This window comes from Thamnophis sirtalis, unplaced genomic scaffold, assembly GCF_051295495.1.
Source record: "Thamnophis sirtalis isolate CommonGarterSnake01/CBP01778 unplaced genomic scaffold, rThaSir2_p1.2 scaffold_11, whole genome shotgun sequence".
Lineage (NCBI taxonomy): Eukaryota > Metazoa > Chordata > Lepidosauria > Squamata > Natricidae > Thamnophis > Thamnophis sirtalis.
In genome coordinates this window covers 40,533,447-40,556,732 of record NW_028261391.1, presented here as the reverse complement: position 1 = coordinate 40,556,732, position 23,286 = coordinate 40,533,447, and the positions used below count along the sequence as shown (strand labels likewise).

At 37.5% G+C, this 23,286-nt stretch overlaps 1 protein-coding gene across 2 annotated transcripts in view; it reads right to left on the bottom strand.

Moving 5' to 3' along the window:
* IGF2BP2 (insulin like growth factor 2 mRNA binding protein 2) overlaps nucleotides 1–21,176 on the bottom strand; it is a 72,449-nt gene extending 51,273 nt beyond the window's left edge. The window contains exons 1-2 of one of the 2 annotated variants that reach the window (XM_014060925.2): nucleotides 20,806–21,176; nucleotides 19,349–19,409 (exon numbers count right to left, since the gene is read on the bottom strand). In XM_014060925.2, coding sequence (XP_013916400.1) covers nucleotides 19,349–19,409; nucleotides 20,806–20,980 — 236 coding nt within the window. In that variant the 5' untranslated portion in view covers nucleotides 20,981–21,176. The remainder of the gene's footprint in view (nucleotides 1–19,348; nucleotides 19,410–20,805) is intronic. The other variant, XM_014060926.2, reaches the window with a different exon arrangement.
* Between the last annotated feature and the right edge of the window lie 2,110 nt (nucleotides 21,177–23,286).

Sequence of the window (23,286 nt, the reverse complement as noted above, 5' to 3'; positions counted from 1 at the left end):
TGATTATATTAAGTATGAGTATGTGTTGTGATGAAAGCACAGCTAAGTTGGTGGCTATCTACAATCCCTTATTGTTAGATACTAGCTTCAGTTATAGTGGTTTCCACCAAGGTCCTCTATTCCGGCGGGAACAGAGGTTTCATCTCATTGGTCGAAGGGTCTGACAGCTCCCTATAAAAGGGCTGCTGTCAGACTCAACCTTCGCTGAATTGCTCTTACTTGTTGTCTTATAATAAAGAGCTGTTGTTGCCTTTAGCCTTGTGTGCCTTTCCATTACCCGATCTAACACTGGCGACAATGATGGGATTGGAAGGCAACTAGGTGAACCAAAAAGAGCGTAGCAATCCAGCAAGTACATCCAGCCCGGAGCTCAGCGCCGCTCCGAGCAGCCATTTTTGAGCGGCAAACTCAGAACGTCCTCAGAACACAAAATGGCCATGCACGCCCCATTGACTCCATATGGTTTACTTAACAACAGTGGCAAAAGAAGTCATAAAATGGGGCAAAATTCACTTAACACATTTCTCACTTAGCAACATAAATTTTGGGCTCCATTGCAGTCGTAAGTTGAGGACTATCGGTAAATGTCAAGGAGATTATAGTTCATGCTTTGCTTCTGAAAATCTTAGATTGAAGTTTTAGTTTAAAACAACTATTAACTAAATTTCAATTCTATAATGAAAAAATAATGGTCACTTAACTAAAACCAGAGACTAAGAAGTATATATCATACTCTAGTTGTTTCAAAGATGCACTAAAGCATTACAAACCAAATTTGTGGAAGTCATGAATTTCTGCATAGATATTCAAGCAAAAAAAGAGGAAAAAAGTGCACTGGAGATATACAAATCCCCAAATACTGCTTGCTAATTACCATTATATAAATTAGTACCAAGGTGCAGTTTATATATTGACATCAACTGCAACAGTGTGCTGCAGTAGATGTTAATGCATTTGAAAAGCTGCATTGTGCGCTTTAAAATATGATGTTTCTGATGCATCAGCATAATTCATGCTTTTTCAGGACTTTTTTTCTGGGAGCACTCCAATAGTGTGTACACGTACACATACACACACACACACACACACACACACACACACACACACACACACACACACCATTCCCTTCAATTTGCTAAATAGAATTGCCCCTGAAAAGCAGTACACATATATTGAAATCTAACTTGGAACTAAATCCAGCAAGCCTTTATCAACAATACTTGGGAAGATCCTGGCACATGCCAGAATAAAAACTGAAGACAAAAATTTCATTCAAAGCTCAACCAGACTGCAGGTTATCTCTCTTTAAGCCGTTTCTCCATTCTGCTAGAAGCATGTTACAATACTACAAATCATTACACATCTTAAAGTGGCCAAGTTTTAAAAACATGGAGATGCAAACTCGTAATTATTTGAAGATGGGCATGATTTTTTGTTTAACAAACTGCATAGTAACAGGTCTCATAAGGAGAATAAGCTTTTCTTCTTCTCCCTCCATGTATTTTGTATCAAAAACAGTTGTTTAAACAGAAGTTTAAATGTATTTATCAATGTGGGCACTCATACCAAATTCAACAGTAATTTTCAAGTAAAAAGTGAAATACTTTCAAATTTTCATGACAACACTAATGGAGAAGAGTGAAAATTGCTAAAATATATTACTTTGAATATGCATAATATCCAGCACATTAAATGGCAATAGTAACTAAGTGGTCTAAAATAATATTGATTAGCAATAAGAGCATTGTTATTAAATATTTATATTATTGCAGTGCTTATAGAATCATTTACAAATTGTCCCTTGATCTGCTGATACATCCTCATTTCCTGATTTGAACTCTGATCAGCCACATTAAGACATTTCTTGGAGTAAACCATATTAAATAAGCTAGCTGGATGTTTCATGTATATCCTGCTTTAAGGCCAGAAAAGCAGAGTGCCAAGTGAATAACGTACCATGACAGCAACTAATCCTGGGTTTTGATCTTTCAGATTTGAGGATGGTTGTAACACTTGGTGCAATATACCTGCAGTTTAATTTAACACCTGGACTATTTGTGTTACTTCATGGTAACAATTATACAGAAGCAGCCACCTATCAGCACATGGCATCTTATTTTATAAAAGGGTTGGCCGCCCTAGAATACTGATTTGAGATGATGGAGGCTTAAGAGGAATGCTGTGTTTGAAAGGTGGAACCACCACAATTTTCCCCAATGCACCTGAGTCCATAAAGTATTATTTTACAAGCAAGCATCATGGGCAGGGCTGTGTAGGCTCCCAAAATGATTCGAAAAACAATGTACAAAAATGTAAGCAAAGTAACCTTTAAACATAGCTATATCTGTTTTCAGAAAACTTGAAAACAGTCACATCTTTCTTTCTTTCGCATATGGCAAAAATGTTAAAAAGCACATCACATTTACATTCTAAATGAGCAAATATGAAAATATTTATTCTATTTACAAATCCAAAGACAGACTATTTATATAGTCAATACATGACAGAGTTTCATACAGAAAGTCTCTGGGGTTTTCTCTGATACTCACTCAGAGGGCACTGTTCCATAATATGTCACACTATCTGCTTTGGAATATCACAGCTACATTCCAACATTCCATATGTATAGTCACATCTATTTTAAAGAGAGTATTGCTTACCAGTTTACCCAAACATAATTACAGCAGAAATAAGACATTTTATTGGTCATTCAGTAAAACATGGTTAAGTAAACCACAGCTTAGTGCCATGGGTGAATCTGATCACTGAGCCTTTCTGTCCAATTTCACTGCTAATTTTTCCTCTTTCTTTGGGGCAGCTGCTTATCTCCTATTAGGAAAATGCCAGAAAGCGCCCCCCCTCCCCCAGAGTTCTAGGGCTGGTTTACTTAAGTAAATAGATGACTGACAAAATAATACAAACTTTGTCTTGGACCAAACTATATACCATGTGGAACATTTCTGGTCCTAACGTCCAATGTTTTCATTTAAATTTAAAATCAATTGTTGGGATGATTCTAAATTTGATTTGAAATGAGGTGCAAAGAAATCCTTAGAATGGAAGGTTTGGTCCTAACCTAAGTAAAAAAAAATATAGAAAACTATCTTCATCTGATAAAATAAGATCTACACTAAATATCACCTCTATAAGCTGCTTCTTTGCTTACTAAAATTTATTTCAAGGCCCCAATTAGCATTATTTGCTTGTCCTTTTTATGCTGATATCAGAGTAATGGTGGTGGGTGTTGATCTTCAAAAAATTAATAAAGCCAACACCGTTTAAAAGTAATACCTGAGAACATTAAAAAACAATGCTCCATTTTAAAGAAAATAAAAATAAATAAATAACTAGCAAAGTTAAAGATTGTTTAGTTTTGGAGTAGCTATTACAGTATTCTATAAATATCTTTATAGTAATGGATTTTCAGAGTCAGGCACACTTCTTTCAAGCTAAAGAAATGTAATTTTATAGCAATTATGTTCAGAAACCACTTTCAAGCCCCTATTATATGTTAAACATATTATAAACTTTTATATAAAGCAAGATTAGTTATTTTAAGCTAATAAGAGTTACAAAACATTTCTTTACAGTTCATGAACAAAAGAAAGACTATAATTTTTTTTACCAAGTTGCTTTTCTAATTTTGAATATTTTGTTTTCCTTTCTATTGTATGCATATTATCAGGCATGACACTATGAAGAATTCAGATAAATATCACACTTCAAATATTCATACTCAGCAGCTGAACTTTCCCCTATTACTCACTACACAGATCTCAGTTCACTGTTAAAAGTGTTGCCCTACTAACCTTTGGATTCCTCTACATGTACAATAAACACAGGGCTGGTACCATGCAGCAAAATACATATTTATAGTTATATCTGCATTGATAACCAACGAGTAATAGAATCCAGACAACGAGGAGCCTTGAAAAAGTCCATATACACAATGCAGAAGGGATTACAGCCGTAGTGGCATAGTGGTTAGAATGCAGTACTGTAGGCCACTTCTATGGACTGCTGCCTGCCTGCAGTTTTGGTAGTTTGAATCACACTGACTCGAAGTTGACTCGGCCTTCTATCATTCCAAGGTTGGTAGAATGAGGACCCAAATTGTTGGGGGCAATATGCTGACTCTGTAAACCAATTAGAGAGGGCTGTAAAGTGCTGTGAAGAGGTATATAAGTCCTATTGCTATTAAAGACATGGATGCCAGAATCTGGATCCAGCTGCTATTTACAAATTCTTCCTGTAAATGCAATAGAGCCCTAAAATTTAAAAAGGAAAACTTTTCAAAAGCTATCTCCACATAGGGCAACAAGCTGATATCAGAGAATACGTAAGCTAATTTGCACTGAAATGCAGTGGAGGCAAAGAGCTAAATCAACTAGAAAGTCATCAGGTTAGGGCACAATTAGAAGGTTGTATCAGTGGTGAAATTCAATTTTTTTTACTACCAGTTCTGTGGGCGTAGCTTGATGGACATGGTGTGGCTTGGTGGGCGTGGCAGGGAGGGATACTGCAAAATCTCCATTCCCATCCCACTCTGGGGCCAGCCAGAGGTGGCATTTGCCGGTTCTTTGAACTGCTCAAAATTTACGCTACTGGTTCTCCGGAACCTTGTCAGAACCTGCTGGATTTCACCCTTGGGTTGTACATTTAGAAGCAGCACATATAGAAAACGCTACACTTTCTTTTCTTCAAGGCCAGACTAGATCTTTTAAAAATCAGTGACCAATAATTTTTATACTTTATTCAACACTTAATTCAGTCATTGGGTTTATGTCACCATTTCTATGCCAGTCTTTAGTTGAGACATCAAGGCAGTGTAGATATTCAACAATACAACTCCATTGGACCCTCCTGCCCCCCCCCATTTTTTTACAATAGATAGAAAATTGGGAGATAAAATCACGCCCTAAACAAAACTCTACATAACAATGGCTTCTGGAAAGAAATGTGAGTATCTAATTACACAGAATCCATTCTTCAGTCTAATGGCATTAACACTCCAAGACATACATGGAAAAACACTTTTTGGAAAAAATAATATTCATTGTCAATATGCCGTAAGACTCACCCTGAACATCAATGGCACAGGAGCAGTTCATACCAATGTATTTTATGTAGATGAAATAAGAAATCTAATAATTGATTATAGAATATAGAGTCAGCAAACTTTGCCATATCACATTTACCCATTCAGAATTAATTCAGCTCTGGACTGCATGTGCATCTCTAAATCAGTGGCATTGCCACAGGAATTCACACATCCCCATAATACACTAACATCTTTGTGGTGGCTTGGAACAATAATTACTCAGCTAACAATATTTTCTCAGTTCTGATTCCAAAAGCTCTTTTCACTACTTGAAGAACATTGATGACATCTTTATTATCCGGGTTAATGGCAGAAGGCCCTGGTGAAGTTCCATCAAAATTGTAGTAACTTTCACCACAATTTCAAAAGAAGACTGCAGGAAATACATGTGTACCTCTACATAATTGATAAACAAGTATAACCTTAAACTGGAATCTTACTTAATTTTGTATGTATTTATATGCTTATGGCTTCCATAAAGTTATTACCCATGGCCGAGCTTTTCAGTGAAGTGGTATCTATTCAGAGATGCTGGATAGAGATTCATAATCCAGAAATTTAAAATTCTACTTTGGGGGCCTTTAGTGTTAGGCCTCTGCACATGCTTGCAAAGAATCTGTTTTGTCCACTTATAAAAATTTAGGGCCATAGCCTGCATCAGACCTTAGATATTGGTTTTGTCATCAAGTCATTTGTTAACACTACAGGTAGTCCTCAACTTACAACCATTCATTTAGTGACTGTTTAACGTTACAACAGCATTGGAAACAATAACATTTTCATACTTATAACCACTGCAGCATCCGCTTGGTGACGTGATCAAAATTCAGACGCTTGGTAATTGGCATGCATTATTAATAATATGAACTTCCAGTCAGTATTGGTTGAATAGGTTCTTCATGAAATTAGAGAGAAACATTAAGTAAGGTACTATAAGGGATTAGCTTTGGGCTTCAACTATAAGGTCAGCTTGTTATAAAACAAAGAACCAGCCTTTTCAGCACCTTTCTTATTTCAAAGAATTTCAAATTCTGCCACCCAGAATTTCCTCAAAGGAGGAGAATGCTAAAATCTAAGTTTGTGACCAGTTGAAATAATCGAACTGGAAATAGCAGATAGTTGAGATCCAAAGAGGCTAACCAGTGGAAGTTCCTGTGCTCTACAGCGTATGTATACTTAAGGTGTTAAATAGAGGTGGTTTTTTTTTCTTTTTTAAGATATATATATATATATATATATATATATATATATATATATATATATATATATATATATATATATATATATATATATATATATATATATATATATATATATATATATATATATATATATATTGCCTGAGGACTTGTAACCATGTATATTTGTTATTTCTCTAAGTACATTCTTATTTCTCCAAACCTCACTGAGGTTGTTTTGTTTTCTGTATAGTATTTTGTTGGCAAATACATGATTTGGCTTGAGGCTCAGATCCCAATACATTCCCTATGTACATTTAACATTAGTAATCCTTTTTTTTTTTTTTTTTTTTGCTTTTATTAGATCAGGCTTTTGTCTATCTAGCCTAATATTGTCTCATCTAGCAGACAATTCTATGCCGAATAGACAAATAGCCTGATCTAATAGAACCCGAACTTGCCATTCTTAAGCCTGGAAATATATAGCCTTTATGTGCCCAATGTAACCTTTTTTTTTAGAGCAAAATTTAGATTTCCTGGACTTTAGAATCTGAAATCTGAGAAAACAGCTTATACTGTCAGGATTGTTGGAGTTTTCCATTAACTTGGCCATCTCTCATATGAACCATGTGAACAGAAATGCCTACTGTTGTCATGGTACCATCTGCCCCTCTCATTATATAGCCCCCTACTTAATGGATTAGGTGTCTGCGGAAGGAGTGGGATCTTGCCCTCTCAACATTTCTGAATGGCAGCTCACAACATTCTTCATCACTTGCTATGCTGGCTGGGGCTGCTGTAAAGTGTAGATGAACAGCAACATTTGGAAGACCTCAGATTCCATTTCCAAACCCTAGTTTTGTGAATGTGTGCCACCAGGTCTCAGAAATTAACCTTAAATTCCTCCTATTCATTTCTGCATTAAAAAACTCCACGTATGCGGAAAGAAGCTGGTCCAATAGCTAGTATAACATGCTTAGCTTCTCTAAATTAAATGCTTGAACACCATTTTAGACAGCCTCCCAGAGCTCCCTGTATATTATCTCTAGCCCTACTCACATGTCAAATGGAGTTAACTGAAATGCCCCTCCACAAAGTCTCTTTCTACATGCTGTCAGGAAGATTCATGGGAGGGGGGGGGCATACCTCGGAAGTTCAGTTTCTAGATAGCTGCCAATAGGAAAGAAATAAACCAATTGATTCACAGCCTCACATTATCTCAGTGTCCTGAACATCAATGGATGCACTGCTTCAGGAGCAAGGATTCTCCTGAAAAAGTTCCAAAATATACTGCAAACAACCTTACTGAGAATCCCCGATCTTGGCGATCTTATATACTTGAAAATAAGTTCAAATATTGGAAAAATGCTCCCTGCATTCTCAACAGCCCTTCAAGCAATTTCCATAACTATACATGTTTAGGGGAAAGCGTTCTCTTCTTCTCTGTTGTTCTCTGACATTAAGTTCATGTTTATAATACCAACATGGATGGTGGGAAGGCTTGGTATGAGGACACACATATATTTATCAGAGCTATGAAAAATGACTGAAACTCAGATATTTATAGACAAAATTCATGGAAGAAATTAGCACTGTGCATATTATTTAGAAGCCTTTGTTCTGAAGTGTAAATCTTGTTGCTATTTATTAGCCTTTACTTAATGATGTACAGTGCATTTAGAAAGTATTCATACCTCCTTCACTTTTGTCAATTTTGTTATGCAGCAGCCTGATTCTACAGTTGTTGAAATTCGTTTTTTTTTCTGATTAATCTATACACAGTACCCATTAATAAAGAGTGAAAATGGAATCTTAGAAATGTCTGTAAATTTATTAAAAAGAAAAAACTGAAATATCACATTCAGTCCGTTCACTCAGTACTTTGTTGAAGCACTTTTGGCAGTAATTACCGCCTTGAGTCTTTTTGGGCACGACACAACAAGCTTTGCACACCTAGATTTGGGGATTTTCTGCCATTCTTCCTTGAAAATCCTCTCAAGCTCAATTAGGTTGGATGGTGACCATTGGTGGACAGCCATTTTAAGGTCCCTCCAGAGATGTTCAATAGAATTCAAGTCAGGGCACTGGCTGGGCCACTTTAGGACATTCACAGAGTTGTCTCTAAGCCACTCCTGTGTTATCTTCACTGTGTGCTTTAGGATTGTCATATTGGAAAGTGAACCTTCGGCTAGTCTGAAGTGCTGAGCACCGTGGAACAGGTTTTCTTTGAAGACATTCCTGTACTTTGCTCCATTCAGCTTTCCCTCAACCCTGACCAGTCTCCCAGTCCCTGCTGCTGAAAAACAACCCCACAGCATGGTGCTGCCACCATCATGCTTCACTATTGAGATGATCTTGGGCAGTGATAAGCAGGGCTTGGTTTCCCCCCAACATAACAGTTAGAATTGAGGGCAAACAGTTCAATCTTGGGTTCATCAGACCAGACAATCTTGTTCCTCACAGTCTGAGAATCCTTCAGGTGCTGTTTTGCAAACTCCAAGTGGGCTTTCATGTGTTTTGCACCAAGGAGAGGCTTCTGTCTTACCAGTCTACCATAAAGCCCAGATCGATGAAGGGGTGCAATGGTGGTTGTCCTTCTGGAACCCTATCCCATCCCCACACAGGACCTCTGGAGCTCAGTTAGAGTGATCATCAAGTTCTTGGTCAACTCTCTTATTTTCAGAGAGCTTTTGCCCTTCTCCCCCAATTGTTCAGTTTGACCGGGTGACCAGTTCTTGGAAGGGTCCTAGTTGTGCCAAACTTCTTCCAAATTCCAAACAATTCTACCTCGATGACCGAGAATTTTCACTGACATCTACTAGAATATATTTGATGTCTTCATTCCAAGTGTTTAAGGGTCTGAATATATGCTAGATTTCTACCTTAACTGTATTCTTCTAAAGAAATGGCTGATGTTTTTTTTTCTGTTTATTTTCTTTTGTGACAGCCTAAGTCCTTTTCTTGTTTCCAGCTGAACATCCTTACTTCCTCTTATGGGGGTCAATTGCACATGTGTCCAACCTTGGCAACTTTAAGAACCGTGGACTTCAAATCCCAGAATTCTACAGTGAGTCACGATTGGACACTCCAGTGTAGGATATCCATGTCTTTGCCATGCCACCACTTCACAAACATAATAAAAGCTGCTTAGTAATCCCTACAAATATTTTTTTCAGGTAAGCATGGCTGCAGCCTGCTCCAAAACTTTTGCTGGCATTCAGAATCCATAATCCTCAACTGAATTGTAAAATGAATTCAGCAAATCAGGCATTAAAAATGCATTTTGCACTAGTGAAAGAAACCATTCCATTCAATGAGACCAATGATATTAATACATTAACATGCTGGAATGTTCTTAAGATCTGCAAGCTCATGACTTCCCTAATCTGCTATTCTACATAAGTACAGAGAAGCCAACTCTCTATATTTTCCACCAACATGGTATATTCTTGAGAGATTCAGAAAGCGACAGCCTCGAATATCATTTGGTGGTGCTGTCATCAACCATGTATTGTGCTGGGGGCTCTAGGGAAACCTTCAGATAACTCAAAATGGGCATATTTGGAAGGTACCATTAAGGAAATTCAGTAGTGCACATCTTCCTTACATCCCAGAGTCTGGATGCTCAGACAGTAGTCAGTCGTAGTTTAGCCACAGTTTATTGAAGAAATTACAAATGACAATGAGGAAGACAGAAACCATGATTTAAAAATAACAGCTCATCAAAATAGTAAAGTTAAAAAAATATCAGGTTAGATAAGGTAGACATGCTCCTAGTGAATGGCGCTAGTCTATTCCTCTAAATATTGCCATCTAATGGAGCTAGGAAGTATTGACTTGGCACTAGGTCTTTGTTATTCTCAGTGTTTTAATCTGTTGATATGTTTAATTTTATAGTTTTAATGTAATTTTATGTGTTGTTTTAACTTTTGGTTAGGAGCTGCCCAGAGCTGGTTAGGAGATAGGTGGCTATATAAATGTTTTAAATAAATAGTGGGAAATTTTTACCTACAAGTGGAACAATTTACAATCTCATTCTTTTAAAAGAATAAAAATGGAGAAAAATATTTCATTCATTTAAGGTTCAACTTGTTCCCTCTTTGTTCAGTTTTGCTGGCATGCCAGCAAAGGATATTTCAGTGGTGTTCAGAATACAATATTCTATGTTCACTGAGGGTATCAAAATCCTACATCAAGTAGGATTAAGAATAGTTCTGGATTGACAAGGAACTTTCAGTGTTTATATAATCTTGTCTTTTGGGGGAGAAGGAATATGTTTAATTTTATAGTTTTAATGTAATTTTATGTGTTGTTTTAACTTTTGGTTAGGAGCTGCCCAGAGCTGGTTAGAATATAGATTTTTCTCAGCTATTGATTGCTACAGGATAAAATGGCTCTTCATATTAGTTAAAAGTTATTTTTTTAACTGAACAAAATCAGCATCAAGCTGAACTGCAATGTCTTTTTAGTAATGTTACATGCTTGATATGACAAAAGTGCTCTCTATTCTTCATCTTAAAATATGAAGCTGGGACAGATTTTCAAATAGGCAAGGCGGCAAAATTATCTACTTATGAAACTACAAATCATAGGAATTTATGTGCATCTGTAGAGCTAACCAGAAAATAGTTAACTCCAGCTTTCAGAGACCAGTTTTTCCATGGTTGAAGCTAAAAGATTTAGTATTATTTGGGTGGCAGAATTACAGATTGTTAGTATCTCTGGTGATTCTGGTGCAGAATAATCCAGACTAGCAGGAAAGAATGCTAAAGCAATTTCTGCATATAATCTAGGAGATAGTTAGGACTGGCTCCTAACTGTATTTTTTTTTAACTACTAAGAGTGTAGTTAATAATCCGACTGAATTTCCTTACAGATGTCAGGAAGCCATCTTCTACTATTTCTGTCTCAAAGGATCAACAACTGAGTTTCCCCAAAAATAAGACAGGGTCTCATTTTCTTTTGACCCTGAAATCAGCGCTTGGCCTTATTTTTGGAGGTCTTATTTTTGAGGTGCAGGAGGCAGCGAGCATGGTCACCTCATGGCTGCTGCTGTGTTGCAATATTTTCATGGAGGGCTTATTTTGGGGGGAGGGATTATTTGAATGCATGCAGTCAAAAGCCTGACTTATTATCCGGAGGTCTTATTTTCAGGGAAACAGAGTAGCTGAGTAGGTGATGGCAATCCAGAGCTGAAGTTACAGATACATCTCTTTAGTAATTGTCTCATTCAGCAACCACTCACAATTGTGACAGTAATGTGATTTTATGACCATCCTCACATTTATGACCTTTGTAGGTCAGTAAAGCAAAAGAAAGCTGAAGCAAGATCAAAAGCACAGTCCTGGTTTCACTTAGCAAACACTTTTCTTAATGACCAAGTTGTGAATCCCAATTTGGTCACTAAATGAGATCTACCTATACTTAATTGAAAAGCTCTCAGTGTGAGTTTCAACACTGAAACGTAATTGATTTAAGCATCTTCTGATATTGTATGATGAGATTGTTTTAGGGACTGATCAGAAGAAAAGGACTTCTGATTAAATTATGAACTGCGAACTGTGTCATGTAATGAAACTGAAGGACAGTCAAAAAGTTTTTTTTTTACACAATGAATAGTCAAGCTTTAGAATTTGCTACAAGGCACGGTGCTACCTATCAAGTTGGCTGGCTTGAAGCAATTAATTGAAATTGTGTGGATCAATGATTATTAGTCTTGATGGCAGTGTGACTTCAATGAAAGTCATTGTTGAGAGATTAAATTCCTTGTGTGTTTGGTTAATCACGGTGAGAACAGATTGCTATACTAGATTGGTCAAGAGTCTTATCCAACAAGACACCGCTTATATTCTTAACCAGCACTGTCTACATTTATCTTACCTTTATCTTATATGTGAAGGAGATAATATCCTGGGCGCAAATAAAAAAATGAACAGGCAAATATTTTGAGTCCTTTTTTATTCATTACCAGAGGATTATTGGAAGACTAAGTGTGAGATTTTTCAATGTGACTGTTTTTTGATGGAGTATTCCATTTTAACTCATCCCTAGGAATGGTTTACTGTGGACTGGACTTGGATTGTCCAAGATTAGAAATATGCTGAATGAATAATTCACACTTGAATAACAAACAAATTTATCAGCACTCAGAGTCAGCTTTAGCATTTGAAAAATGATACGGCATTTGATTTACATTTGAAAGAATAGCCTTTTGTGGATTGTCTGCATACTTTTCAAAGAAAAGGCTAGCATGATTTCTTACAGATTAATGAACAATAAGTACCCCAAGTAGATTACAGTAAAATGTAATGAGCAAAGCAGTCTCATGATTCTGGACAAACCTGAGTCATGCCATTTAAATCCTCAAAGAGAGCACTATTACAAGGGTGACTGCCATTGAAAAAGATATGATGTCAAAGGGAAACACAAGAGACGGTATTTCAGATAAAAGACAGGGTCACTTTCATGAGCTCAGGCAAAGGGCAGGCTAAATCGTGACTGGATGGCAGGAGTTCAATCTGAGTCACAGAGATCAGTGGAAGACCTTGATCTTTTTCAGGGTGAGCCATATTTATATAATATAGGAAAGTTGATGCAAGTTCATATTAACAAATCACTTCAGTGTCAATTACAAGAAGATGGAAAAAGTAAAAAAAAGAGAAAGTATTCCAATGTGTTTCTGATGACTGGGGACAAACCTGCTGAGAAAGTATTCTAAAACCTAGATTAATATTAGACTTCAGATAGCATCTTTTTTCTTTTTGGAAAACTCAGCTTTGAATTGGTCAAAAGCAAAACAAAATCCCACAGTTGCCTTTGATGTAGATGCTTATAGGAGTAATTGGCATATACAAATTTTATGTCATCTGTTACCTATACTATCATTCTTTTATAAAGCAAGAAACTCCATCAGCAGTACATTACAAAAATGGAACAGGTAAATAAAAAAATGAAATGCAGGACATTGAAAAGCAGGACTACATTTCACCCCCACAAAAAAACACACCAGATAATAGATGTTTATAAAACAAAAACGGCTGTCTATATTAAGGTCTAAAATATCTCCCTCTCTATATCTACTGGATGCAGTCAATTTACTCTAGAAAAATCTAAACAGTTTGTATCCTTTCAGAAGCAGAAACTTCTTCCTTCTATATACTTCCTTTTGACTGGAAGAAGCACATTTCATAAGTATGTCACTTAATTTCAGGAACATCATCAGTTACAATTACATCCAAGATGTTAGACTAAATATGTTTAATCATGCTGAAACGGAATATGTGGTTCCTTTCTCTCCCTTCAATTGTGGGCAAATGTTATTCTGTGTTTTTTTTCTACTTTTAGTTTTCCTTTTCCTATAACCAATAGACTGACTTTTCATTTGGAGTAAAGGAAAACATTCCTGGCAGCTTCTTTTTCTTCCCACTAGAGGCTATGCATATATATCTTCTGTTCCATCTTCTATCACTTGGTTGAAGCTCCATCCAGACACACACAAAAATTCTTCCCATCGTTACTGAGATAATTAATTATAGGGAGTCTAATGCCTTTAAGGTTGTTATGAATATTTGCATACAGCAAACCCAATATTTCTGAAAAATATCCCTTGGGTCTACATAGTGATTTATAACTTTAAAAGGCATATCATTGGTGTCTTTAGGAAATGGAATAATTCAGATATATATAACAGGCACTTCAAAATATAACAATTATTTATATCAAATCATTTAAAACAGTATATAAATAATGTAGTCATTATCAGTACATTCAGCAAGTCTTTATTAGAAATAAGAATGAAAAAAATTCATTTCATTCCATGCATTTTTCAACTCAGGTGTTACACAACACTCTTTCCCACAATTCCCACATAAGAACACTAACTTGTTCTAATTTTTTTCTCAGCATATATTACTGCTTCTTTGTTTACCATGCATTAAAAAGCTCAAGAACACAAGTAAACTAAGGGTAGAAGGTTTAGGATTAGGTAATTTAATTGTATTATTAATATTAACTGTGTGTTAAAATATATTGCAAATTTAAAATTTTTAAGGATTAGAAATTGTGTGGATTTTGAAATATAATCCTGGGATTGACTAACTCTTGTTAGTATTTGGTTTGATTAGTAGTTCTAGATATTTGGGATATTGAAATTATGGTGGAATAATGAATAATTTTTAAAATATTAAATATAAGTGACAATAGGAGATAATAAATATATGGTGAAAAGAAATGTTACATATGCTTAAATGAATTAATGGAAAAAAATGAGAAAGAACTGTAAATAGAGGATAGTATTGTTGAAGTTGGAGATTAGGATTATATAGATTTATTTGTATTATCATTGTTAGCATTGTTTTAAAAGGACATTGACCCAGTCAATACACTGTCCACAAAATATGTATGATGTGAAAGGAAAACTGTAAATAAATATATATACAGGGACATCATAGTTTACAATCCTGAAAATTACCATGTAAACTAAATATTTTGTGACAGTTTGTATTGGAGAATAAGTTGAAACTCTGACTTCTCTTTATGTTCCCCCTTTAGTAATTCTTTATATTACTTTACACTTTGACCCAATATTCAGCAACTATTTATATTACAACTTTCTTAATCTCTCTAGATCTCTCAGGTTCTTTTAGTTGGCTGGTTATTTTTCATTCAGAAACTACTATGAAAGTGACTCACAGAAGCAACAAAATCCAGATGAATCACTAAAGTGATTACTGAGGAACCAATTTAATATTTTTTTAATCATATGTCAGCTAGAAATGATAGTTAATTCAATAATTATTAAAGAGAAGTTGTTCTAACACATGTATATTTCCCTATTAAATAATAACTTTAGTTTTGTGCAATACCACATAACTACCATGATGTTATTCTTTAAAAGAACTAAAAACAGTTTTGGCAATTTATTCTAAACAGAAAAATAAATTAAATGGAAACTACCTGCTTTATAAAATATTACAACCTATCTGACAAGAAGAAAAGGTGAATAATGACATAATAGTTTATATTAGCAAAATAAAGTCTAGCGTCTTCAATGTTTTAAGAATACAAAACCATTCATAATGTAAAAGATCAGTTAGTAGTACCCAACTCCTGCCTTCATCAGTTAAAAAACTGTTTCCCACTCACAGCACACCACAAAAAGTATTTTAGTAATTCATGTGTTTTGCTTCACAGAGACATTACTTTTCTCTTTGTGTAAAATTAGAAGATTTGGTGGAATCTTTTAAGAGATAAGACATATTACATCAAAGATATTTTCCTATTCATATAAATTAACTAGAAACCAAATATGACTTTTTCAAATATTTCAATCAATTACACCTGATGGCTTTTTAGGACAGAGACTATGAAGCTATTCTCTTATTTTTAATATCATTTTTAAAGTAAATTCATTAGGTTCCACATGTTGAGTAAGCTGTTTTAATATGTTGCGATATTTTTCAATTTTGTAAGTCTTTTTAAAAATACATACATTTTAGTTTCTGCAAAAACTCCCCTATAACTGCACCTCATAGGAATTCAGAATGTATCACTGAAATTTCCATTAAAAGTGTGAAATCAAAATTAGAAGCACAATAGTTATATAGATTGTCCCATTCCAATAATTATTCTATACATACTTATTATAATTCATAGTTATGGAACAAATTATTTCTTCACCTAATTAAATATTCTGCTTCATTTTATTTTAAAACATATTGAGAATTGATATACTGTATACTACTTGTCTTCTTCACAAATGTAACATATAGTGAAGGCAGAAATATGAATATATATTGTCTAAATTACTGTTTAAACTACAAGGCAGAAAATTTGTCATTTTTTAAAATTTGTGAGTAATATGGTTTTAGTCTCTGGCTGTTGACCCTATCTTCAGTATTGTCATGTTTTGCCACTGTTTTCAAAGCTTAGGTGATTCTTATAAAAAAGCAGTGCCAAAGTAATTTAAAAAATTGAAAGTGAACATTCAAACTTAAATTCATATCTACACCACCAAGAAAAATGATACTTTATAAGACTTCGCTTAACAATTCATTTAATACGATGCATATATTTATATTTGCTGACTTATAGATCCCATCTAATGTATTGAATGGAAAATATGCAATTGGAGTGGACAGCTGTGAAGTTAGGATCCAGCAGCATCTAAAAGACTAGCTATGGTACTATATTGTGAAATAAACTATGCTGATCAAAACCCAGAATTCTGATGATGGCAGCATTTTGACAGATAATCTGCCTGAATGCACTCAAGTTCAAAACTGTCTTGTGTCCATTACATTTGATTGCCTATAAGATACCTGATGATTTATGTTTTAATGAAACATGTATTGAAACACAAATGTTAAGTATTTTGGACATTAAAATTAAGTAGAATTCTGGTTTTCACTGGGTGCTTTGTACAGACACTTTAATTACAGAATGTAGTATTTCAAGTTATTTCCAGACAACACTGCAATACACATCACTTTTATTTCTCTAGTCAATTTAAACAATCAAGCTTAATACACAAAACTGTAAATTTTACACTCTTGTACCATACTAAGTGAAATATCAACAATGTTAAAATGCACTCTAAATACAAATTTCATCTTTATTTGTTTAAAATGATTAATGTATATTAACTTCCAGTATGAAAATAACGTATTCAAGTATATAATATTTCTAACCTATTTAAATTTGACAATATTTGCATCTCATCAAAATAGTTGCCTTGCAATCAATGTTTTTTTTAAATCATCTAAAAATAGCTTAAGCAAAGGACAGTGATTTGGATTTTGAGCACCTCATAAAAGTTAATGCAAACTTCAAGGACTTCTAAACCTCTAACTAAACTCAAAGCATGATAATATTCCCACTGAGTATTATCAAAGATTCTATTCTATTTTGAAGAATGGAAATTTTTTTCTTAAGTTTAGACAAAGATACACCATTGTAACTACACGGTTAGATGGAAAACAATAATTCTGACTGAAGTAATCAAAAATATATAATTAAAAATGGTTACAATTTTGGGGCATCTGATAACAGTGAATTTGAGAATTTTAATACCATATAAAGGACATAAAACAAGACAAATTTATACAATTAACATCAACAATTTCCCTCTAAAAAAAATCAGCATAAAACAGTTGCCACTACAACAATTAAGGTAGCAATAACTGTATGTCTCCAATTCCCATATTTTGGTACTCTACCATTTTAAAACACATAGTATCACAAAAATATTTGTATAATTGGATGCAATATTTTTATCATATAATTCAAAATATTTTCAGCTATATGAAATTATATTTTATTGCATTCTACACAAAACATCATGCTAGAATCTGACCATATAGCATCAATCATGCTACTTCTACATTAAAAAATGATTACAAATGTTTCAACTAAATCTAAAACCCAATTCATGCTTGCCTCAGTATCAGTTCTAGTAAGTACAATGAATCTTACTTTTATGTGAATGTGCATAAAACTACAATAACTTTTTGAACTTCCTTTGGAAAAGTAATTACAAAGGCCAGGATCATATCATGAGACACAGGAGCAAGGGTTTTCAAACAAAAGTTCTAATAGACTGAACGTATTTTGGAAATGCCACACTGATAAACAGATAAGTTCTGAATCACATTACACATTTTATGCTTGTGACTTAATAACACTTTGAAGCAAATAAAAACTCTCTCACATTTACACAAGCATTTTAGAAATCAACTTTTATACTAAATTTAGATTTAAGACAATTTTCTTTAAAAAAATATATTCATGTACCACATATTTTTGGAATTTAAATTTCAATATTTCATTTTTAAACACTGAAACTTTTTCTTAAACATAAGCTCAAACATAATGTTGAAATGTATAGTATTCTCTAACTGAATGAAGAATTCTTTTAAGATCTTTAAATCAGATCAAATCAAATCTTTATTCAGTTATAGACCAGCAAATCAAGATTTTCAGAAAACTAGAAATCATTTGACACTCCCAGGTGCAAAAAAATTATTGATTTCATTACAAAACAATATAAAGGCAGCTTTTTCCAGAGCAACAGAGATAGTCAGTTTTCCAATTTGCTATAAAAGGACTAGTACAAAACTTACAATTTTAAATAATTTATAAACAGAATTAAAAGAAGTTTAAAAAAGACCAATAACATTATTCACTCATTCCACTGTTTTAGTAATTTGGAAATAAACTGGAGCAGAACTTTGAATGTGAAAGCATTTCAAAACTGTGTAGACAGCTATAAGGATGAAACAATTATTTGACAATATCAATAAAATACATTAAAAATGATGGGTTCAAAAACATTTCACTGCCCTCTCATCAAAAATACTACACTTTGGGGGAATATGCGTCACTTAGAACAGTGGAAAATATGCCAACATAGAATATAGGAAAACCAGAATAGCAAATTAGAAAACACTAGTATCATCCCATGTAACTCACATTTCTGCCACTGATTACTACTTTTTGAAAAAGTACCACAAATAAGACATGGTTTATACAAGTCACATAAAAGAAGCTTTTAGAAATAAAGCTTCCCCACATAGTTGAGGCTTGGAAGCAATGAAGTAGCTTTGAATACAAGTTCTCCCAGATATGCTGAATTACAGTTCCCATCATTTTCAGCCAAAGTTGTTTTTATATTTATTTTATTGAGCTAAGAGCTAATGTATATCTATGTCCCTGGTCATGTCTTTATATCTGGTTGACTGGGTACTAAAATACCTATACAATTTAATCCCTGTGAAAATCAGTTGAGAATCCTAAAAACGTTTTTTTTAACATAAGATAACATTTGTTTTACAGCATCCTTTAAAAATAATAACCAGGTTTATTTAAAAACTGTATGTCACAACCACATGATACAGGAGGAAACTCTTGTGATTTCCAAGAAACAAAAACAACTTGTGAATAACAGAAGCAAAAATGTAACTATTAAAGTATTTTCAGCACTGCAGTTTAAACTTCAAGATGTAACTTTCCGCTGCTTATTCTTCTCCAATTTACTAATAATTTGTAATAACAGGAAGAATAAAGATTTTACCTTAATTTTTTGGGGACTGAATAATCCACTTCCATGACTTTGCCATGCAACTCTGCTTTACCTTAAAAGTAAAAAAAATAAAAGAATCCATTTCCAAGTGCAAGAGAGTTCTGATTGCTAAAGCATCCAAACTCTGTTGCAACTCAGTGTGGGCACCTCATTTTTTGATTACCCGGTGTTGATGGTAGAGAATGAAAAATGAGAGAAATTTGATGGGGGAAAATAGTAAATACCCATCCTTTGGGAGTAAAAAACTCCCTTAAGCAGAAATGGGCTTTGAAAGCATTTCAGGCATGCTGTGGGGGAGGGGGGAGCCCTCTTTGTTTCCTCAAGTGAACTATTTGGCCAAAGAAACTACTTCATCCCATGCCCGTGGAAACATTTGACGGGGGGGAGGGGGTGCCCTTCTGCTCACCAGTATCTACAACTGGGACCCTTCACACGGACTCTTGGCCCCAGCACCGCGGTTCAGCCCAAGACTCCGAGCCTGCTCCGTTGGTGGGCGAGCGGACCTTCCCCGCCCCCCCCCCGGCCCATTCAGGTAGATTTCTTCTGCCCAAACTATTCTCAGGACCGCAAGCAAACGATCGAGGAGTCAGCAGACAAATGTCCATATTAAAGGGCTGGTGTTTAAACAAGCTGGGCTCGTCCCACCTGGGCTCCGGCTAACATTTAGCCCCCGGAACGACGCGGCATGGTGCGCAAGAGAGCGAAGGGCCAACTACTGCAAGTGATTCGCTCCAGGCCGGCCCGCTCAAACCCCATGAACGGTCTCCCTCCTGGGGCTGGCCCAAACGTCCCTTCTCCGCCAATTCAAGCCGCGCTCTGCTCGTCCCCGGTGTGACTGGCCGGCCTCAGGGCTGCGCGTCACTTCGGGCCCCCGGGCGGATTTGGGGCTCTTTGCTCCGGGCTCCCGGCGAGTTGGGACAGGGCACCTCGTAGAAAGGTGCCCCAGATCTAGCGGATGCCGGGAAAACTAAAGGGAGCGGTACCCCGCGCTCGGGAGCCGCTCAATAAAATCGGAGAAAAAAATCAGCGAAAAATCCCTCCCTCGCCCGCCGGGCCGCCTGCTGAAGCGCAGCGCGCTCAGGGCGAACGGGAAAGGGCGCCTAGGCGCGGGCACCGGCTCAGAGGCTCTGGCGGCAGCATCGCCCTCTGAGAAGCATCCAGGATCGCTTCGGTTCGGTCAGGAGGGGGGCACCGGGTCCCCCTTTCTCCGTCCCTCGCGGGGGAGCGGAGTAAATAAGGGAAAGCCCCCCACCCACACCCTGCGTCAACATCTCGCCCAAGCAGGGCTTCTCCCCGAGACACTCGCTGCCCTGCCGGCTCCAAGGGGCCTGGTTCATCCAGACGGAAGGCGGAATAGTGGCCGGGAGCCAGCCGGGGGGGAGATCAAGGCAAAGAGGTATCTCCGCACGCCCTCTCCTTAGTCCCGAGCGCCGCGTTTCCTGACTTACCGGAGAGAGTTTCGATGGCGCGGATGGCCCAGTTCTGGTCCGGGTAGTCCACGAAAGCGTAGCCGGACTTGAGCAGGACCTGCCCGGTGAGTGGCAACTTCCTGTCCCCGAAGAGCTGCCGGAGCTCCTCGGCAGTCACGGCCGGGCTCAGGTTGCCAATGTATAGCTTCTTCATCGTCCGCCTATCAGGAGGGGGAAGAGTCGGAGGGAAGCCAAGGCCGTCGCGGCCACCCCCTCCTGCTTTCCTATCACCCACCCACCTAGTGAAGCTCCAGACCCAGCACCTCCCGCCGTCGGCCGGCCCAACCCAGCTTAGCCGCTCCTCCTAGCTGCTTACAACAGCGCTCCGCAGCCGGGTAGGAAGCGAGTAAGCCAACGGGCGGAGCCCAGCCCAGCCCCGCACAAGCCCTCCTTCCTCCAGCTCTCCGGGTCCTCAGTCCCGCCTGTCTCGCCCGGGACAGACAGGGGGGGGGGGGGCAGCGGTTATCCTGCGGAGACTCGGCCGGGACACGGACACACACACCACATAAGCACAGGGGGAGAGAGAGAGATGGTCAAGCAAGCCCCACCTACTCTCTCTCCTTTCCTCTTAGCCAGAAACACGTAGCCACGTGCTCGGTTGGGGTTTGCTTCGCGCCCGCCCTGCGCCGGATGGCTCTTCCGAAGCTCGCGCGGCAATTCTTGCCGCTGTTTCCCCCTCCTTCCCGCCCCCTTTCTTTCTTCTTTCCTTCTTGTTTTGTAGCTGGACTAACTCTCGGAGAATCGCACGTGAGTCGGGAAGCCCTTCTCCCACGCCAGAGTCCGCGCCACCGGATGCCTGAAAGCGATGGCTCTGCCTCTGCACCTCCGCTGGGGGATGGACGGAGCGCTCCGAGGTAGCGCTTCACCGACGACCGGAGGGCACAGGAGAGCGAAAGGTGGCGTTTCCTCCCCCCCGGGGGGGGGGGCAAACCTTTTGGGGGGCGCGTGCGGCTCAACATCGCAAACCTCGAGATTTCTTTTGACTCTGCTGGGTGGCGAACGCGTGTGGCGAAGGCGCCCGAATGCTTACCTGGGCGGGGGGGTGGTTCTCCCTCCATCGTTTCTTAACCGCGGTTTACGATCGGAAGCAGAAAGTAACTTTTCCAACAAGTCTCTAGTTTTAATGCTTTGGGGCTGGTTTGTTTGTTTGTTTGTTTATTGGATTTATTTGCCGCCCATCTCCCAAAGGACTCAGGGCGGCGTACAACATTAAAAAAACACATATTACAAAAGTTTGATGGGCATTTCGTCTGTCTTCAACCAGGATCAGCCTATTAGAAGAGCCGAGGAGGACAGCTTGTCTTGCGAACGAAGTCGCCAACGGAATGGCCGGGCACTTCCTGCTGCTCGGGCCGGTGGAAACGCTGAGATGCTCCGCTTTGACGCTCCGAGTCTTCGTCCCCCCCACCCTCACCCCACCTCCGATTTGATCTCCGTCTGCCGGTTGGAAATCAATTGTCATGAAACCCCAGCCGTGCGAAGAGATTTGGAGTAGGTGAATAAGGACTCGGAGCCTGGTTCGTCCATATTTTCGTAGCCCCAGCTTGTGCTCAAGCGATGCGGTTCGTGCCACCACCACCCTGCCCCCAGTTGACCTTGATGCGATGTGATTCTGCCATTCCAGAAATGAAGAACTGGGTCTGTCAACAAGCTGAGCTTTGCTATGAATTGTATGTGGATTTTTTTTTAAAAAAAAAACTTCTCTTAAGGAGGACTTGGATAGGAACAAAATTCAGCCTTTTGGAAAGTTCCCTCTTCCACCATCACTTGTAGCAGTCATCTGTATTATTACGGTATCTATCGATTAAAAAGCTAAATGGGGATATTAAAGGAGCAATCCAGGGTCATGTGTAGCTTTGGAACCACTTTTCAGGCTTCTCAGAATGTCTTTTTGTTGCAGGTTTTCACAATTAGGTGAGATCCACTTTTTCTAGCAGAATATGTTTACTAGCCAATACTGTTGCTAAACACTGCTTCTCAACCTGGACGTTATTGACCATTTTCCCACCTCTGTTTTCATTTCACATACTACATTTGGATGCCATCAATCTCAACTAATTTTTACACATGCTTCACCAAAGAGGAATCCAGAAATACTGCCCACATATCCCCATTTCTTAAGAGTTTGTGCAGAAGATTATATACATCATTATGCTCTGTTAACTGTGGTATTGTGTAGAACCTTTGTTCTTCTGAGCACCTTGAAGATAAAAATCTTAATAAACTTCATCCATTGACTGCAAAATGACAAAATTTTCACTAAGGATTTACAACATCTTATAGGACCATCCAAGAATGGCAATGCTGTTGTTTCAGTAACAAAGACAATCTTTTTTATATTTCCACAAAGATTTTCAAGTAACTCTAGAAGGTAAAACAAAAAAGAACAAAGGTTTTACACAATACCGCAGTTAACAGAGCATAATGATGTATATAACCTTCTGCACAAACTCTTAAGAA